The following is a 19,140-nucleotide window of genomic DNA, read 5'->3' as shown; positions in this document are numbered from 1 at the left end:
CACCTTGAGTCTTGCTGTCACTCAAGCCCTAGCAGGAGAGGTGTCCTGTCCTAAAGACGTGACCATCGCAGGGAGAGCAACCCAGCTGGGACATGGCATATGCCAGTGAAGTCACTTGCCAAAAGTCACATCACGGACTGGTGGTAAAGGCAAGAGCAGGGCCCCCACCGACAGTTCAAGGCCTGGCCTTACCACCTACTGCCTTTCTAAAGCAGCTCACTGATGGCCAGGACACGCTCTTTGGAGCCTGGTATGGAAGAAACAGAGTCAGCACCAGTGCCTGCAGGTAATAACTGGAGGCACACGCAGTATGAGAAAGGAACCCTCCTCAAAATAACATTTTTTTCACCCAAGGTGAGGTCGCAGAAGATCCTGTATATAGAATTCCAAAGGAAAGGATCATCACCCGTGACAGATCTGCTCTACTCTGTAAAAGGTCTGGCACATTGCAGTGCAGCTCTTTGGGTGCTCTGCCTCTATTAAACCAAAAGCCATGCCATGTATCTGATCCCTCCTGCCCGCCTGGGGACATATCAGTACTGGATCTTATGCTTTCAGCCATCCTCCATTTCTCTTACAAGCACTGTGATCAGAGGATAACACCTTATATGGAAATGTTTTGATGGGAATCCAGGAGCAGCCAAAATCCCAGTCTGCCATCAGCATAGAATGACCGGGGCAGATTGCAGCCATAGCCAAAGGTGGTTTAGGCAGTATCAAATATACACTGTTCCCTTGCAGCTGAGGACATCTCCTTCCAGCCTAAAGAGCTGAGAACTCACCCTGAATGTGCTCCTGGTTTGTTCATTGCTGTCAGTGCCTCTTCACAGCCCAGCGAAGAGGCAATGGCCTGTAGGCATCTCACCTAACTTCAGCCATCTGAAGATTAGGCACCAAGTCTAAACTAGATCCCAAACAGAGAGAAATGCAACTCCAGAAGCAATTCACCCCACCTACCATAGAGTAGTATCTACAGTGGGCTGAGCTGCTCAAGTCTCCACTGTACCATAGACCACGGATGCGGCCAACATTATGTTAATAGGATTTGGACAGCTGTAGTCAGGCAAGGCGAAACCCATGTTATTAGTATACTTGTGTCCTGGTTTCACGACAACTTGGCACATTTCTAAAAGCCCTCTCCACCTCCAACATTGGACCAACCTCCAGTTCTGGACAGCAGTGTCCTTTCTATGGTAAAACCAGCTGATGACAGAGAGACCTGTCTTGAAAAGGGGACACAAATTCAGCAGTAGAACCCGTCTTTTCACCAGTTCTGCCACTGAATCACATCACGAGCCAGCCATTACCCATCTTCTGCCTTCTTCTCCACATCTGACCAGATCAATATTAACCTACCTTGTCGCTATTTGTACTGCTATGACTCCTGGTGAAGATGTACGGATGACATGGATGACACAGATCTAAGTCTTCAGCAACCTTAAAAGGCACAGAAGTAAAATGAGAGAGGGAAGCAGAATGACGTGCCACTGGCCAACAGGCCCGTAGCAAAGCCAGGCCTCCAGCAACCCAGCGCCAAGGCATCTAGAATCCCAGCAATTATATGATATTTTCCAAACATTAGTGGAGGTTTAGTGCTCACAGCATGTTTTGGTATCTGGGTCTCCAGATACCTGTAGCAACTCCTACATACTATTGGGGTTCCTCACCAGGGCTGGCTTTAGGGAAGGTGGGTTACAAAGCTGCATGGTAGGGATTTACTGGTGCTCCCAGTATCACAACATGCCACAGTATGGGCTTCTTGGCATAGAAGGCAAAACAGGCTGTGGTTTTCTCACGCTGCTATGGTGGCTGTACCCAACCATGGATACCACTGTTCAGGGAGTGATGTGTGGGGCGGACAGTGAGTAAATTGCAAATGGGGAAGATTAACCATCTTCCAGCAAGAACTAGTTCAAGTTGCAATCTGCAAAAGCAGATAATGAATCAGATTTTACTAGTGGGAATTACAATATTAAAGAGGGAAGGGGCAGAATGCACTTCTGTCCTCCACCAAAAATAAGCAAACCCTTCCGCCCCGCGAGGACCCTTCCCCGGCTCTGTGTTTGCTCTCAGCGAGGACGATCTTCCCATCCGGCAGCCATAACGAATCTTCTCTGCGTAGGGCAGAGGGGGTAGGAGAGCAAGAGAAGTGACCCACAGAGTATTTGAGAAGTGTGACGGGCTGCACTGCCCCAGTCTGCCCGCCTTCCTGTCCGTCTGGATCCCTCCAAACCTCCTCCCCTTGCCCCTGATCTCTTTACATCGACTTCTCTGGGGTGGAAGCACCCTGGCTGTGCCTTTTTTTGAACATGGGCGAGAGCAGCTGTTCCCTCTTGTGACTAACTGCACCGTGAAGCAGTCATGTTTCTAAATCCAGCTCTATTTACACACTCAAGTGGGCCCTGAAGATGCCAGCTGGGCCATCCCCATGAGTAAGCAGGATAGGACCAGCCTGCGATGCCTTCATCGGGCATTCCAAACCCATGACGATGTGGCTTGCTCCATGTCCTCCCCATCCCCATTTCCCCATGCCAGCTTGATAACTGCAGTTACCCCCCTCCTTTCGCAGCAGGCTTATGGGGGCCAAGGAATCGGCCCCATAGCTGCCAGCACGGTCAAGACTTTATTGTCCCTTCTGACAGTCAGGGTGATGGACCTTCACCTCCTGGGGAAGTCATGAACCAAAACTGGTCTTTACTTTGCTGGTGTAAGGATGGGCACGGTGGAAAATCTGTGCAAGGCAGGTTGCAGCTCCACCAGGACCGAGACTTGGTGTCTACCCCTGAGGATTCACAACCCTGCAACGTGGACTTCCCTCAGAACTTCTCCCCGGGCACTGATGAGCGATGCCAAGAGCAAAGAAGCCAAAGCCGTGCTGCTGTCACCCCACCGAGGGCCAGATCCTGCCCATTGCAAAGCGCCTATCTGGATCCACGTCCAAATATTTGGAAGAGGGCTGGAAACTGTCGGGCCAGCATGGATGAGCTTAGCCAGGTTTTGACATCAGGCCCAAAAGCCAACTGTTGGGACAAACCACTGCAGATTTGGGCAGGCAAATGCCGGCAGTCCCGCATCCGTAAAGCCCATGGCAGCCTTTTTACTGACTCTAATGGACTGCAAAATCTGGCCCTTAAAAGGCTCCGGTTCAAAGGTAATGTTGATAATAGATAACTAATCTACAGTAGTGTTCCTAGGGATGGGAACAGCTATTATACACCCAACTACCTTTTTATCAGTGTAATTAAAAGCAGTCGGCGTCAGAGTAAGTAGCAATGCTGCCTGCTGAAGAAATCAATACTATCCTGCTTGTGTGTGCGTATGCGCGTGTGTGTGTGTGTGTGTGCCTATGACAAAGTGGATTATCTCCATCCTCCCCAAATAGCAGCTGCAAAGCAAAGAGGAAAAGGGAGAGTGGCTGAATTTGTACCTTCAGGTAAAGTTGCCTGGTGTTTCCTGGTAGGAGGGGCAGAGGCTTTGGGGGATGTTTAAATCTCTCCCCAGGAACAAAAGGAGGGGAGATTAGCTCGACCCCTGGAAGGGATGTGTGTCCTGCCCTTTCCTCCCCTCCATCCCCAGTTTGCCGGGACCCCCACGCCCGGGCGGGCGCTGGTGTCTGAGGGTCTGTGTGTGTGTGTGTGTGTGTGTGTGTGTTCCAGTCTGCAGTGTGAGCAATTTCACTTGAAAAGACAGAGAAATCCCCTCCTTTGAAAGTCTCAGTGTTTGGTTCTTTCCAGTAATGCTATAATTGGATGGGATTTTCTCTAATACAGAGGGAAAGTCCTTAAGATGATTTTTCACACACCACCACCCTCCTCCTTTTCCTCATCCTACCTTATGCAATAAAACTCCCTTCTCCCTCTCCAGCCTCTTTGGCTCCTCTGGGGTGGGGGAGCTGCTGAAGGAGGTGGGGGGGGGGTTGGATTTAATACACTCGATATAATTGCAGCATCAACACCGTGGGGATTTGCTGGGAGAGCCGGAGAGAGCATCCGTTCCTCCTCTGGAAGCGAGCGAGAAGCCGCTCAGATCAACCCGAGCTTGGCTACACGGGGCGATTAGATCTCGGAGCACTTGCCAGAGCTCACATTTGCAATCACTTGTCATCCAACCCTAAAGAAAATAATCAGGGCCCGACCCCTGCCAAATTCCCAATGATTTAAATATCCCCGAATGAACTGCATTTCTAGTATAATTTCACTAGAATGAATATATCTCTCCATCTAGCTAAACACAAACATATCTTTATATATATGCATATAAAGCTCTGTGTGTGTAAATAGAAATATTCCCTACTAAGGGAAAATATATATGCAGTTCCTAATGAGAAAGAAAAAGCATTTTGATTTGAGCTAATGCTAAGTTGCAAGCCTTCCTTCAACAAAGTCATTAAAAATTGTACCTCTCTTTGTTCCGTGTGAGCCACAGAGATTTTCTGATTCACAGATAAAATTTTAAAAAGGCAAATAAATAAATAAAATCTCATCCAGTGTTCTCTCTTTCCTAAAAAAGAAAAAGGGGGGGGGGGGGCAAAAAACCCAACAGGCAGCAGCCACAACAACCAAAAAAAACCCCCAAAACCCCACATAAAAGAGAATCATCGTTGTTATTCCAGGGAGAAAACATCTCCTAGCTCATCCAGTGCCTCCATCCCCTCGTTCTCTCCTCTCCAGCCCCCTTTCAAATGACCCAGGGTAAGGGGAAAGCCTGTCAGCTGGGTGACACTTGCTCACAGATACAGCAAGCTTTAAACAATATGTTCCAGAGGAGCAGCAAATCTAACCGCGTACCCAGTCTCGAGGAGCTACATCTTTATAATAATACTAATCATGATTTTTTTTTTTTTTCTTCCTCATTTCCACCCCACCGAAAACCTGCAGATTTTTGGAACCACGCGATCCACGCCAACTCACCCCCCACCACCGCCACTGAAAGGAGAGAAATTGTTACAATCTGTAGAGAGAGAAATTAAAAAAGAGATCAATTACTAGTGCCCTGTGGGGTGGATCTGGTGGATGAAGTCGTTTGCAGCAGCGCCTTCGCAAAGTCCGGGGCTGGGACTCCTGCAAATTGTGAGATGATCTGGATGAGCCTTACTGAGATTTGCATGGAAGAAGTTGATTTCTTAGCAGATGTCTTCAGTGGAGCTCTTGGGTAGCTGGCTGGTTGGACTGGTGGGGAAGGGGTGTGCGTGGCTGTGGGGGTGTGCGTGGCTGTGTGTGTGCGTGCATGTCTGGGTGTAAATCCTCTTTTTTTTTTAATGAAAAAAGGAGGAAAAAAAAAAAAAAAAAGAACCAACTGAAAGTTTCTAGAAAGTTAGTTCAAATGCGTCCCGACCGTCACTGTGAGGAAACGGGGATTTGAGAAGAAGACAGAATGACAAGAAAGAGCAAATGAAGAAAATAATAATTAAAAAAAAAAAACAACCCTTCACACTTTTTTTCCTTTTTTTTTTTTTTTTTTTTGCATTTTAGTAGCTTCGACCCAGGGAGTGAAATCCGGGCAGGTTGTTATAGCTACCCAAATCCACAGGGGTCCCCCCTGTCTATTTAAACCCCCTAAATCTTCCTTCCCCTTTTTAAAACTACATTTTATCCCTTGGCTTGTGGGCCAACGTGCCCCCTAATGAGTATTAAAACACTATCTCCTTGCAATTAGCTCATTCCTGACTTCGCGCTCCTGATTGACAGAACAAGCCAAAGCATCAGAATTCTCCCTTTGGCAATAAGTGCTGATTGGGTCCTTTTTAAGAGAGCTACTTCAAACTTTTTTTTTTTTTTTTTTTTTTTTTAATATTTGCCTTCAGTGTCTTGGCTGAGAGAAGAGTTTTTTACCTCTCTGAGATTTTTTTTTTCCTTGAGAGTAGTAGAGGAAGCAAGAGAGGATTTACCTGGTCGGGTTGAGTTCACTTCATTTGACTTTTTTTTTTTAAATTATTGTTATTATTATTATTAAAATAATCATCCTGCCTCAGAAGAAAGGAAGGTTTTTGGCAACTCTGGTTAAAAAAAAAAAAAAAAGAAAGACAACTTTTCATCAATGGCCTCTTTTGGATATTTCCTGTTTCTTTGTGGGTTGAGTCAGGCTCTGTCAAGTTACCCAATCTGGTGGTAAGTTTTATTCTTCTTCTTTTTTTTTTTCTCTCATTTTCATTTATTTTTCCCCTCCTCTGTTTTCTCTGCAACCCCTGCGCTTAAGATGACTTGAAATTCTCCTTTCGTTGCCACTCAGCTAAAGAGGTGGGATTGTTCCAGCGCCAGCAAGTTCTTAGAACCTGCATTTCACCTCTTTTATTTATGCATTCACTTTGTTTATTTTGACTGGGTTATACCTGATCTCTCCTTCTCCTACTGTAAAAGAGAGAGAGCGAGCGAGAGCGATCGGAAAGTTATTTTTTTTTTTTTAAGTGCTTTGATCCTCTCCTGTGAAGAACAAAAGGCGCTGCCTGAATTAAAGAGATAATGATACAAGTTGACATGAGCATTTCAAGGTGATTTCGAGCTAGTCAGGTGGAAGGAAGGGGGGAAAGGATGAAAACTTACCCCCCCCCCGCTTCGCTTTAAGGAATATTTAGGGGGAAAGAAAAAAAAAAAAAGGAGGGAAAAAAAAAAAGGAGGTGAGAGGAGGCAGAACAACCTGGTCAGGTTCTGGAAAGGCAGAGCAGGGAGCAGAGACGGGGCTGGGGGAGAAGTGCCCGGCGCTGCCGCGGAGCTGCCCCGCGCAAGATCGGCGGGGACCTGCGCACCCCCCTTCCCTCGGGATAACGCACTTTTTTCCCTTTTTTTTTTTTTTTTTTGGTCCGCGCTGCAGCTCCTGGGGTTGGTTTGTTTGTTTGTTTGTTTTTTCTTTTTTTATTTTTTTTTCCGCGCTTTGCACCCTACGCCTTTAAGAGGCTTTTCTCTCTCTCCCCCACAAAAAAAAAAAAAAAAAAAAAGCAAATGGTGCTGGGTAAGGCATGTAACTGCAAGATCTGCTCTAATTACCCCCGCGGAGGTAATTGGGCTCAGGGAAGCCCTAACGCAAGGAAGGCTCCTGCTCTGCAGGCGGGCGAGCGCGTAAGAAGCGCGGAGCAGAACCCGCGCGTCCTTACGCGGAGGCGCAGAGCAAACCCGGCGGAGCTCCGCGCTTTGCCTCCGGTTGCGCGGGTGCGGACCCCGACACCCCCCCCAACCCCCTTAAACCCCCGGGTAAAAAGCTGCCAGCTCCGCACCCGCGGAGGTAGAAGCCGGGTTGCGCGGACCGTAAATAACTCAGAAGCGTGCAAAAAAAAAAAAAAAAAAAAAGGCAAGCGAATGGGCGAATGGTAATTAATTAATTTTTTTTTTTAAGTGCGTTTAATCTCTGCTTTCCCCCTCCCCAACCTGCGGAGGGGTGTTAGCGGGGTTCCGCGGGTGCGGTACCTCCCGCCCGCGGCCGCGTTGCAGAGGTGAGGGTGTTGAAGGCAGCCTCTCCAACTATTTCAGGTATGTCTGAAAGCAGGGAATTCGCTGGGATGGGAGAAAAAAAGCAATAAAATGCAAATGGGTTCTTGGGAAGACAGGCAGAAAGAGCACCTGGACGGGAGTCATTAAAAAGCAATCTTTTATTCCCAGCCACCATCTAACTTATAATTAGAAACTCGGCTCGCATTCCTGATTGGAGAAGGAAACGCATTCCTCTAATACCAACAGAAATATTCCCTTGTCACCCACCGAGGGGAGAGGAGGGCAGGCCGGGTGTCCCCCCCCCGGTCCCCGCAGCCCCGGAGAAGCGGCTGTCGGGGGGGGGGGTGATGGTAAAAAAAAGCCAGGGAAAGAAGAACTGGAGGTCTTTTTCCAAACTGGGGCTTCAGGTGTGTGCAGGGGGAGCGTAGGGGTGACTTTTGGGGGGTTGGGGTTTTTTTTCTTGCCCCCCCCCCCCATCCTTTCCCTTAGCCGCCCAGCGGTTTGAGACGTTTCTTTCGCAAAAAAAAAAAAAAAAAGAGCAAATCCCCCTCAGGGCATGGAAATGCAAAGGAGGGTTTGATTGGGGTGGGGGGCTCGGAGGAGAGGCCGGGTGCTGTGACATTGGCTGCCGAAATTCCCCCTCACCTCCTCTCCACCCTTTCCCTCTTTATTTATCTTCGAGCGATTTATAAACCCCATGGCCGGAGTTGGGGGACAGCCCTGGAGAAGGCGACTGGGGGGCTGGAGGGGTCCCTCAGTGCACATCCCAGTATGGGCAGGGCAGTTTCTTTTCTCCCAGTCTGCTTCCAAACCAGCTGATTTAGCAAATGGATCATGCTGCTTTATTCTAATTTCATTTTCTTCTTTTCTTTCTTTTTGGGCAGTTTTGGTCCGTTTTGATTTTTGAAGGGACTACAGAGAGGGCCAGGAATTTTTTAGTCTGGTAGTTCAAGTAACAAACATCTTATCTCAACCATCTCTCTTTAAAGCCTCCCCTATATTACCTCATAGCGACTTGATGGCTTGCAGCAGCAAATCTGTAATTTACCATCCCCAAATTGTGCCCCCTACAAATAATAGTTTCTAATTAAAGCGTAAGCTCATCCTAAAGCACACAGAGCTATGGATACTTACCCTGCTTTCAGCTTCAAGGCAATTTGAGCAAAAGCAGGGACTGAGAAAAGATATTCTCCTGTAGGTTTCGGTTAATTATCCTCCCAAAGGAAAGAAATTAGGGGAAACATCAAGTGTGTATTTGTCAGGGGGAGCAAGTGGCATGTGTCTCTTACTGTAATTTCGGTCTAATTCTAAAGAAACCTCCTTACTTGGCTGAGCTGTTTAAATTGCTGTTCCCACCATGGTATAGGGGCACCTGTTTAAGATCAGGCCACGCAGTGCTGGGTGGGCTCCGCGCAGACCAAGATGTGCGGTACCTTCGGAAAAAGTTCAGTGGAGCAAAAGGGAAAAGATCCCCCGGAGCAGCGATGCTCCCGCGCTCCGTCCACGTCCTTTCGGCAACGATGGCGGGGGGAAGCTATGGGGGCTTCTTGAAAACAGAAAACTGCCAAATAACATATTTACAGAGAGGGATGAAATAGGCTTTAAAAATAATGGTTTAAAAATAATAGAAGAGGGCACCGGTTCCCATTGGGACTGATGCGGCAAGTTTTTAGGGATGCGCTTGGCGTGATTTATTGTGGTAGAGTAACCCCGTGGGACCTTCTCCAACGCAGCGCAGCATTGCGCCGCTCAACCTCAAGGAGCTACTGGTAGCAGCAACAGGCTCTTCCACACCCAGGGGGCCAGATTAAGAGCAAAAATGTGGGCTTTTTTTTTTTCAAATGTTGGTGCTGTTCATTTTTTGGTTTGTTTTTAAAAAAATAAAGAAGAGACAGGAGTGAGTGAAGGAAGAGTTAGGAAATTCAGAAGCAGAATTCATGGGTGGGGGAGGTTTAAATGTAACCTGTGCCCTGTCCTGTGGGGCCTGGGGTCCATGTGGAGTCACAGTAGCAGCACGACCAAAATTAAAACTTTTTCCAGCTAACTTGCACTACCTTGGCTGACTGCAGGTGGAACGGGAAAAGCATTTTATTTTATTTTTTGATTAGTGGCATGAGGCCTGACTTGGTCAGAGGACAGCCAGAGTGCAGAAATGATTCAGAAGGGAGAAGGGTTTGGTTCAGCAAGAAAAAAAACAGCAATAAAAATTAACACAGAGCTTCAGTGCTTGGGGATCTTAACCTCCTGTAGCCCAGGAAGGTGGTATAGGGAGATGGTCACGGGAGGGGATCGCTGGGCTGCATTAGAAGTACAGGCAGACCTCGTCACCGTGGGAGAAACCTGCCGGCTGGCATCTCAAACGTCGTTCTTCCCGGGGAGCGAGGCAGCTTGGTGCATGTTGAGGGATGCAGATAGTTGAAGCACGTGCCTGGAGAGGGGCTGGAGGAGGAGGACGTCTCTTGGGAGGAGATAGGCACCGGCTGGGACCTCACGTGGTGGCATCCCTTTGGGCAGCGGTGTGTGTCCCTTCCTCTGTCCCGTGGGTCGTGGGGGAGCTTCTGTCTCCTCTGCTGCTCTCTGTCACACCTGTAGCACATCCTAAGTGGGGTGGGATGAGATCGGCCCCATAACGAACTGGGCAAGGGGATAAGCCATAACCAGTAGTGGCAGAGTGAATGCAGTGTTACCGGAGATGCCAGGCTGGTGTTTGGAAAGTGGACGTGAAGGATGTGTGTTAGGAATATTTTCCCGGCTGTGACCTGTGGTTGCTCTTGGCTTCTTATTGCTTATTCCCCAAGACTGGTCACAGAAGCTCTATTGGTTGAAGCATCCACGTAGGATGAAGGTGGCCAAAGCCCATGATATCCTACAGTAGCCACTTCACAGCCCATGAGGGCTGGAGAAAGCGACCTAAAAGATGTTTCCATCTCTATTTTTTGCGATTCAGGAAATGTAAGTGCGTGGGAGCAGGGCGGGAGGGAGCCTTGCCAACAGAAAGACAAGCAACCCGGTGGCATTACTCCCGCAGCACGCAGGTGCAACACTTGAACGTGTCCCTGTCAGAGTTTGATGGCATCACCGCAATAAGAGCAGTGCACGGATAAATTCCTGGCTTGTGCTCTGGTTCAGGTCTCTCCTGGGATCTGTCCCCCTCGGGGCTGGTGGAACAGCCCCTGATTTACACCAGGGTGGGTGAAAGCCAGGCCAGGTTCTGGATCCCATGAGAAACCCGCTTCTCCTTTTGTTACAAATCCTGGAGAACCAAGCTGAGTCTTGGCAGGCGCCGCAGTTGAGAAAGCAAACCTTAGGTTTGGCAGAGAGCAACCGTGTTAAGTGAGAGATGATCATCCCTCGTTAGCCAGGAGGGAGGCAGAGCCGTGGAAGGTCACCCAAGGGACAGCGTGAGCCATGCGCCTTGGCACCAGAGCTCCTAAAACAATCTCTAGAGCTCGGAAATATGAATTGCATCTACCCACTTCTCCTCTGCTCGAGTAGCTGGAGTGGAGGATTTTGACATTTCCGAGGCGATGGCATTCATCCTCATTGCCTCCGCTGCTGCGGTGGGTTGCGATGTTCAAGAGCTGTTGTGCTCCTCTGCAGAGGTGGCTGCATTTCAGCCATCCCCAGTGCAATCCCCGTACATGCAGCCCTCTCCCACCCTTGCCCCAAGGCTTGGGAATTGCCTTTATATACATGTATCTACGTTACAACAGCATCTTTCGTGGCCCTGTTTTGCCAGGCAGCGTGTAATCAAGGAATGATGTTTTAGCCTATTCTCAGATAACAACTCGCCCACCAGGTTGGATTTTCCGGAGCACAGCGTGGGTGATTTGCACCCAAGCAGCAATGGGGATAGAGGACAACTGGGTTGAGGGGATCTTGCTGGGTAGGTGTAAGTGGTAGGAACAGCCCTTGCCTGGTCCATGCATAGGGTACAGTGTGCCAAGGGTAAGGGAAGTATTTTCCCAGGTCCTTTTTTTTGTGGTAGGACTGGAGAAACAGATTCTAATGGTATTTATGTTGCTCCTGGCATAGTCCAGGCATGGAGGAGCTGTGTTGGTGGGATTAAATGACTGGACCAAGATTGCACAAGAAGCCTTTCTCACGGCAGGAACTGAAAATTTTGCAAGGTCTTTGCAAGAAGCCCCTGTTTCAAACACGGGGAGGGGGGGACTCTCCCAGAGAGAACAGTGTGTTCTAAAGAACAGCCCTCACCTGCTCAGATTTTAGACTCATTTTATTAAATTGTGTGGTTCTGCTACATATTTATTGTTTTTTTTCTTTCAATTTTAAGAGGACTTTATTATTTAAGTTAACCTGAAAATCAGCAACTTGATATTCAAAGCATTGAAGGAAGGCATTGCTTCAAAGAAGCAAGCCTTTCCTAACTAAGATAAGGAAAAGTGAATCATTTTGCTCCCCAGCCCTTTTCAGGCAGCCCCAGAGGCAAAATAAGTCCTTTACAGACATTTGAACACCTCTAAGACTTCTCACCTGAAAACCCTTGAGCACCTACTAACATGGCTTAAGCTCTGATGTGTGCCCAGGAAGGGAGAGGATGTTTTTTATTCCTATTTTGCAGTTGGGTAAGCAGAGATAGAAGAATTTAAAGGCCCTGCCCTGGACCATGCAATATAAACCTACAGCAGGGCTGGGTGTAGCATCGAGACACTCGGTTGTCCGGTTCACCGAGGGAAGTCAAGCCTTTCCTTCTTTCTAAAGACCTTTCTGCACAAGCCCCATGTCCTCGGGTGCTATTGCAGTGCACAGCACCACGGCAGGGTAAAGAAGTGTCTGCTTCAGGGGCAGTAGACATTAATGAAATTAATTAAAAAGGCGAGTCCTGTTCTCCTCTCTGAGCTCCTGTGCCACCTAGATGAGCCATTTCACTTGTGCACATGACATTTCTTTTTCCAAACTCAGCTCTACAGCTAGGCCTGCTGTGGGTAGAGTAGTTGGAACAGGGGGATGGCCATAGCCCTGCTTTCTGTTGGCCAAAAAAGACTTTTTGACTGTTCCCTCTAAAGGGTCAGGCTGGAGGAGCCTTGACTTTTGCTGTGAGTCTGTGGTCTCTCCTAGGAAAGAAAAGTCAGGGATTACTGATTGTGCCAGGGGAAACAAGGCTGATTCACTGGAATCTCCATCCCAAATCTATGGGATCCTTTTCCTGCTTGCATCCCTCTTCCTGCAACTGGGATGAGCCAACTCAACTCCAGCCCTGCAGCAATGCTGCTGCTTTTCCAGACAGGGACTGCTAGTCTCTGCACCTCTTCCCTCATCGCTAGTGCTTAGCACAGGTGCAAAGCAGCAGGGAAAGGAGGCTGTTCTGTGCCAGGCCTCCCGAGGAACGCATGTTTTTGCTTTGCCTGTATGGGAGCGCAAGAAAAGCCCAACGGGACAACCATGACTTGATGCCCCCGCTTCCCCCTTGCTCAGCATTTGCGCTTGTGTTCCTCCTGCGCATAATTCAAATAGCCCGGCCGCATTTCAAAGGGTTTTATTGGGCGTAATGACAGCACTTCCCAAGTATTGCACAAGCGTGTCACAGGGGAAATCCTCCGGGCTCTGAGTCACAGATGCTCCGTTTGGGCAGCTGAGCTGTATGTGGTACGATGAACGCAGTTGGCTGTGTGATGAGCAGGCAGCCTCATCCCCAGGGCCTCCTGCGAGCAGGGATGGACCGGTCCTACTCCCACCAACATCCGTGTTGAAATTTCCTTCCCGGAGCAGGACTGGACTCATGATCTTACTCTGCAGGGGGTCTGGAGACCATTGGTGCAAAGCAGAAGGGCTTTCAGGGCTCAGAATAGGCACCCGCCGTCTTCTGGTGATGTGGAGCTCAGTGCTTTCTGCCCAGTCAGGTGGTGGCTCATGCTGGGGTGATGGTGCCAGTTAAAACCATTGAAATATAGTGGAAAGGAAGGGGAAATAGCAGGGGGGGGAAGTATTGGCCAGAGCACGTATGTCTTGTCCACATGTTCAGCTAAGGCTGGATGGGGCACAGCCCCAAGGCTGCAGTAAGAGCTGTTCCCATCCTGTCTCACTAAACCCGACTCTGCTTTGCTGACACCACTGAGAGCCAAATGAAGGCCCAGGCTTCGTAAGAGCCAAGATAGGTCAGTGGGGCTTAATACTGAAAGGAGAGGAATACTCAGGAAAGCCTCTAAGGGCAGGAGCCCTCCTATGATATAACCACCAGGACTTTGCTGGATCAGGCCCAGGGTTGGTGTTGCACAAAAGCCACTCCTGAAACTGTCTATGCCAACTGTTTCCATCTAGCCTGGGCCATTCATAATGCTTCTCTCCCCTTCTGTCCCTTTAAAAGTGGCAAGGTTTCCTTAGAGTCCTGTTATCATCTTAGCACAACATGTAAAAATTCATCAGTTCATCAGTTCACTCCAAATTCTACCGGTACTCGCGAAAAGCAAGGGGAGGGAAGAAGAACTGATACATTAACTCCCTTGTTCTGAACTCCTAACATAGGGCACTGCTTTTAAAAACAGCCTGCAAACCAGGGGAGAGCGTTATGCATCACAAAGATGTTGTTTGCCTCTTTTCCTTGTTTGTCACCTGCATATTCACAGTCCCCTTCCCACTTGGATGTTGCTGATACCCAGAGATGTTTTGCATTTGTAGAGCCTGGGCCATCAAAGGAGTTCAAGGTGTCCTTGGTCTTCTCATCACAGTTTCTGTTCTGGTATAAATAATAGTCAGTTATGCTTTGTAGAGACTCACTGGTAGAGTGACAATTCTTAGCAGGGATGCTGTTACTCTTTTCCAACATGGATATTCCTCCACACTCTATTGGTGTGAAATGCTTTTCTCTTTTTCTTTCTCACATCACAGGCCTCTCAAGGCATCCCAGGTGTCCTGGATGGTCATTTCTCCTCTTCCACAGGGGCTCTGTAGGCTCAAAGTGTATTGGAGCAGGTTTGTCTAGAAGCCTTGGAGGGTGCCTCAGGGGTTCCTAGAGCTCAGATCATGGCAGACCCTCACATTTCTGGCCTGGCCTCATGTCTATCACAGGTTTGGAAACTCTCCTGGTTGCCATGCATCAGCCCTAGTGTTCAGTTAGGCCTGTCTTCCAGGAAAGACCGCTAGTCCAGAAAGGAGGATGGCCAGGTTCCCATCAGGAGCCCATGCATAGGTTCTACTTCCAGTTAAGACGCTTGATGGCATCCTGGTTGTCCTCAGAGGCCTGGCAGGGATTGTATACAGTCCACTGATGACATTTCTCAGCAGCAGATGGAGGCCGGTCAAGAAAACCCTAGAGCATCTCAGTGGCATTTGATGCTTATCTGCAGGCAACTGAGCAAAGCCTTGGGGTGGAATTCATTTTACCCATTACGTGTCTGCAGTTTAGATGTCTCCATCCAAGCCAGGTGGTCTTGGATCCTCTCATTGTTGGGGAGAAATGGGCACTTTCTTATGGTGCAATTCATGTCTCGGTCCTTTGACTGAGCTTGACTGCTTAAATCCTCTGAGACTACGGAGGAGTTAAGGCAACCAGCTCAGAGACTTCTCCACCGCTGTCATCCAGGTTTAGTCAGATTATACCCAAGACAGGGAATCCCCTTTGAGAGTCTGCTTATTTACCTATTTCCTAGCTGTTAAAAGACGAGCTCTAATTCCTATTGCCTGCCGTAATTTCTCATGGTTAAAATCAAGTCATGGACTTTTTCTCCATCTTCTTCCTGTATTTTAACAAGCTCCGTAGTGTGCAGTGCTCATTGGTGTATTGGAATGGGTGCAGTCATGGTATGCTATTGCAGGAATGTGCACGCCATGCAGGCGAGTCCTGAAAACCTCTAGGCCACCCCTCTCCTCAGCAAATTCACACCAATTTATAGTTTGTCATGTCTCAGCGTAGCTGCTGAAAGCCTACGCAGTTTGACTGTTTTGCAGCTTTCTCTGTAACATATCTAATCCTGCCTCTAATCCAGTATGCTCCAGAGCACAAATACATCCTCCCAGTGCTCCTTATCCTCAAACACATCCAGAGTCTCCCACCATCCTCCAACCACATCCACAAGTCACTGAGTCAAGCTTGTAATAGAACTTCACCTCAAAACTTTTTTAAAAGAGATATAAAATGGCTTTCTTGCTTCCCTATCATGACAGTTATCTGAGCAGAGGACACAGTCACTCTTTTTGATGCAGGAGTTGTATTTGCATTTCGGAGAATTCCTCTGACTTTGTTTTACTTTCAGTTCTCTGAAATCAAACCCTTTTCTCTTTTCCCAGCCTTTAGCTCTTAATATCACTTTCCAGGTTTGTATTTCCTCTACTTTTCTGTTGGAATATGCGGGTTTATGGCAGAGGTTATGCACATTCAGGTTTCCAAGGAAGTCGCTGTTATTCAACAGAGCGTACGTTGTGGGACGGAGCAGCGAGAAAAGGCAGAGCCCATCTCTGCTACAGCCAAGCCTGTGAAATGAAGCCAAACAGCACTGAGCAGAGCAGGAGTTTCTTCTGATTCCAAAAGGGTGCACCTTGTCTAATAGAGATATTTACTAAGGGGTGGGAAGGCAGGAATGAAACTCCTTGAACAGTTGCCAAGCCTACCATTCAGTTTGTCCCTCTGCCCCCAGAAGAACAACAATAGAGCCTGTTGCTAGACAGTGTTATGTGGCATGACAGAAAGCAACTCTAAATCCTTTGCAGGCTGAGGGACACACTTAAGGGAGCCTTTCCATTTTTTTACGAGCCTACAGTAGCCAGGAAGAAATGGGACAGTCTAAGCTCTTGCTGGACAGATTTGTAGATTTTACTGGGAGACCCACAGGTCCTTTAGAGGCATAAAAATCTGCGTAATGCTGGTTTTGGGGAGATCCAGGTTTGATTCCTATCCCATCTGGAGGGAGAATCATCTTGCAACTTTAGCAGTCTCTAGCCAAGTTTCCTTCAGAGTTATTGGCGAGAAATAAGATGCAACTCATCTGACGTATGTTAGACATTTACTTTTGGATGAGATGAATCACATCCCAGCTGTGCCAGTTTTCTCACCATTGCCTGCAAGAGGATCCTGGATGACTAGGTCAGACTAAGATATCTCCTTTTAGACAGATGAATCCAGCTTCTTTTTCTTTTCTTTTTTCTTTGAATACAGTCCTAAAGACTAGGAGCATCTAGGCATTTTATGATCTACCTAGACATGTAGAATATTGAAAGAGGATACTTCCATTGGAAGACCCTTTTGAAAATCCTGGTGGGTGTTGCTTTACATCTTTAGTGACCAAATTACCTTTAAAAAACATCACTTGAAGTCCTGGCATTGCATTCCACATATGGATAGAATAGCTGAGCAAAAATCCGATATCTCAGAAGGGTGTTCGAAGGGAATTCTTTTGAAGTATCAATTTCTTGCACATTCTTCCATGGGAAGAGCAGCCTGGATGCATTTGTCATGAAATAATTCGTCTTACCGATCCAGACCAGGAGAGCTGGGTACCTCATTTGATCCTGCACACCACAGGAGTGCTGCCTCTCCTTGTGGATTGGCTTTGTAATGGTGGTAGAGAGCTGTCCTAAAGGCTCTGCGAACAGTACCCTTCTGAAGATGTGAAGATGGACTAAAGGTGTTTTGAGGTGTGTGTTGATATTGTCTATTATTTTCTGGCAGTGAGGGATCCAGGGACTGGGAAGCTCAGTCCAGCCTAGCTCATTCACCAGCTGGCTTGAACAAAGTCTGCTGATTTTTTTCAAGGCCTGGGTATGCTCCCATTTACAAATAGTGTAAATCTACAGAAAAAGAAAGTGGCAGCTTGATCTCCAGGGCTTGAAAGCTGTTTTGCTGCAGCATTAGCAGAGGTGTGGTTTGGTCACCATCTGGAAAGATTTGCTGGTGGAAGTGCTCAGACAAAACAACAACAGGCTTAAGTGGAAAAGGACAGAAGTGAATCATAGAACCATAGAATGGTTTGGGTTGGAAAGGACCTTAAAGATCATCTAGTTCCAACCCCCTGCCATGGGCAGGGACACCTTCTACTAGACCAGGTTGCTCAAAGCCCCATCCAACCTGGCCTTGAACACTGCCAGGGATGGGGCATCCACAGCTTCTCTGGGCAACCTGCTTCAGTGCCTCACCACCCTCACAGTGAAGAACTTCTTCCTTACATCTAATCTAAATCTACCCTCTTTCAGTTTAAAGCCATTACCCCTTGTCCCATCACTACATGTCCTTGTGAAGAGTCCCTTTCCATCTTTCCTGTAGTCCCCCTTTAGGTACTGGAAGGCTTCTCTAAGGTCTCCCTGGAGCCTTCTCTTCTCCAGGCTGAACAACGCCAACCCTCTCAGCCTGTCTTCTTGAGAGCCCTCTCCTATGGGCTCATAGGATCAGCCCTCTGATCATCTTCGTGTCCCTCCTCTGGACTCACTCCAACAGGTCCACGTCCTTCTAATGTTGAGGACCCCCAAGCTGGACACAGTACTGTAGGTGGGGTCTCATGAGAGCGGAGCAGAGGGGGAGAATCCCCTCCCTCAACCTGCTGGTCACACTGCTTTTAATGTGACCCAGGATACAGTTGACTCTCTGGGCTGCAAGCACACATTGCCAGGTCCTGTTGAGCTTCTCGTCAACCAACACCCCCAAGTCCTTCTTCTGAATTGCAAGACTATTTAGACACATAATTCTTGCTTTATACCTTAGACTTATTGACTGCAATTGCTACAACCTGATCAATTAACTGATTTTACTGAGCTGCCCCTTGCCAGTGGATTGCAGTGACTGGTCTGTGAATACCCTTAGCTCATGCTGTATGTGAGGAAAAGCGAGTTAGCTCTGTTGCTTTTATTGAAGTGCTTATTTCTCCTCACATGCTGTAGAGAGAAGTTAAGGAGCACAGATTTAGCTGTCTAACTATTAGACACGTTAGGTTAGTTGAGATGCATCCCACTGTAGGTTTGCAATAATAGGTATAACAGCTTCTACCGTCCCTCATTAAATCATTCAATCCAGAAACCATCTTATGCATCCTCATGTGCCCCAGGCTGGTTTAAATATACCTAAATCAGAATTGTGAAGAAGTAATGGATATAAGAGGTTGTTAGCACTGAGTCATTACTAACAAGAATATCATCTGGATAAGGAAGGAACTTACTGGATCACAGCCTTTTTCTAACAGGATGGGTCATGGATATTAGTGGATTGATTACAAAACCTAAAAGTCACTTACAACAGAAGACTAAGGGCACAGTGGGAACAAGTTTTTGCCTGAAAGAGTATACCATCCAGACAGATGGGGCAAACAACTGAGTTGAAAGAGAATAGATAAGACACATTAGCAGAAGATTGGGAATCAGACAGGGAAATGCTAATTCAGAGGCCACTGAAATCCTTGATGCAACTTGCCCACAGGCATAAGGGAAGTCTGTGATAGAAACGAGCATTGAGTCCATCTGTCCTGCTGACGCAATGTGTCGTCTCAGTCTCCTGGTGAATGAAAGGTTCAAGCTCAGTCATAATACAGTGTCTTGTCAGTACAGCTTTCTAACAGCTCCACTAAAATTACAATTAAACTGTCGTGTTTACCAAAACTGTCTCCGAACTGTAGTGCAGAAACTAATTCAAGGGTTATACAGTCTAGCATATATTTACAGCCACAGATATAGTGGTCGTGTCTTGCCACCAACAGTGATTCTAGGGTTGGCTCCTGTTGCCTCTGACACTGGTACTCAGAGAGAATAAATTGAGAAGTTCTGTCCTGCATGTAAACTCCAG

At 47.6% G+C, this 19,140-nt stretch overlaps 1 protein-coding gene across 1 annotated transcript in view; it reads left to right on the top strand.

Moving 5' to 3' along the window:
- Positions 1-5,322: 5,322 nt before the first annotated feature.
- WNT3A (Wnt family member 3A) overlaps positions 5,323-19,140 on the top strand; it is an 88,202-nt gene continuing 74,384 nt past the window's right edge. Inside the window, exon 1 of the mRNA XM_069778376.1 lies at positions 5,323-6,107. Within this exon, the coding sequence (XP_069634477.1) occupies positions 6,037-6,107 (71 nt within the window). The 5' untranslated portion in view covers positions 5,323-6,036. The remainder of the gene's footprint in view (positions 6,108-19,140) is intronic.

This window comes from Haliaeetus albicilla, chromosome 2 (genome assembly GCF_947461875.1).
Source record: "Haliaeetus albicilla chromosome 2, bHalAlb1.1, whole genome shotgun sequence".
In the NCBI taxonomy this organism is placed as follows: Eukaryota; Metazoa; Chordata; class Aves; order Accipitriformes; family Accipitridae; genus Haliaeetus; species Haliaeetus albicilla.
Note: the sequence above shows the minus strand (reverse complement) of the source record. Positions and strands in the feature narration are given on the sequence as shown.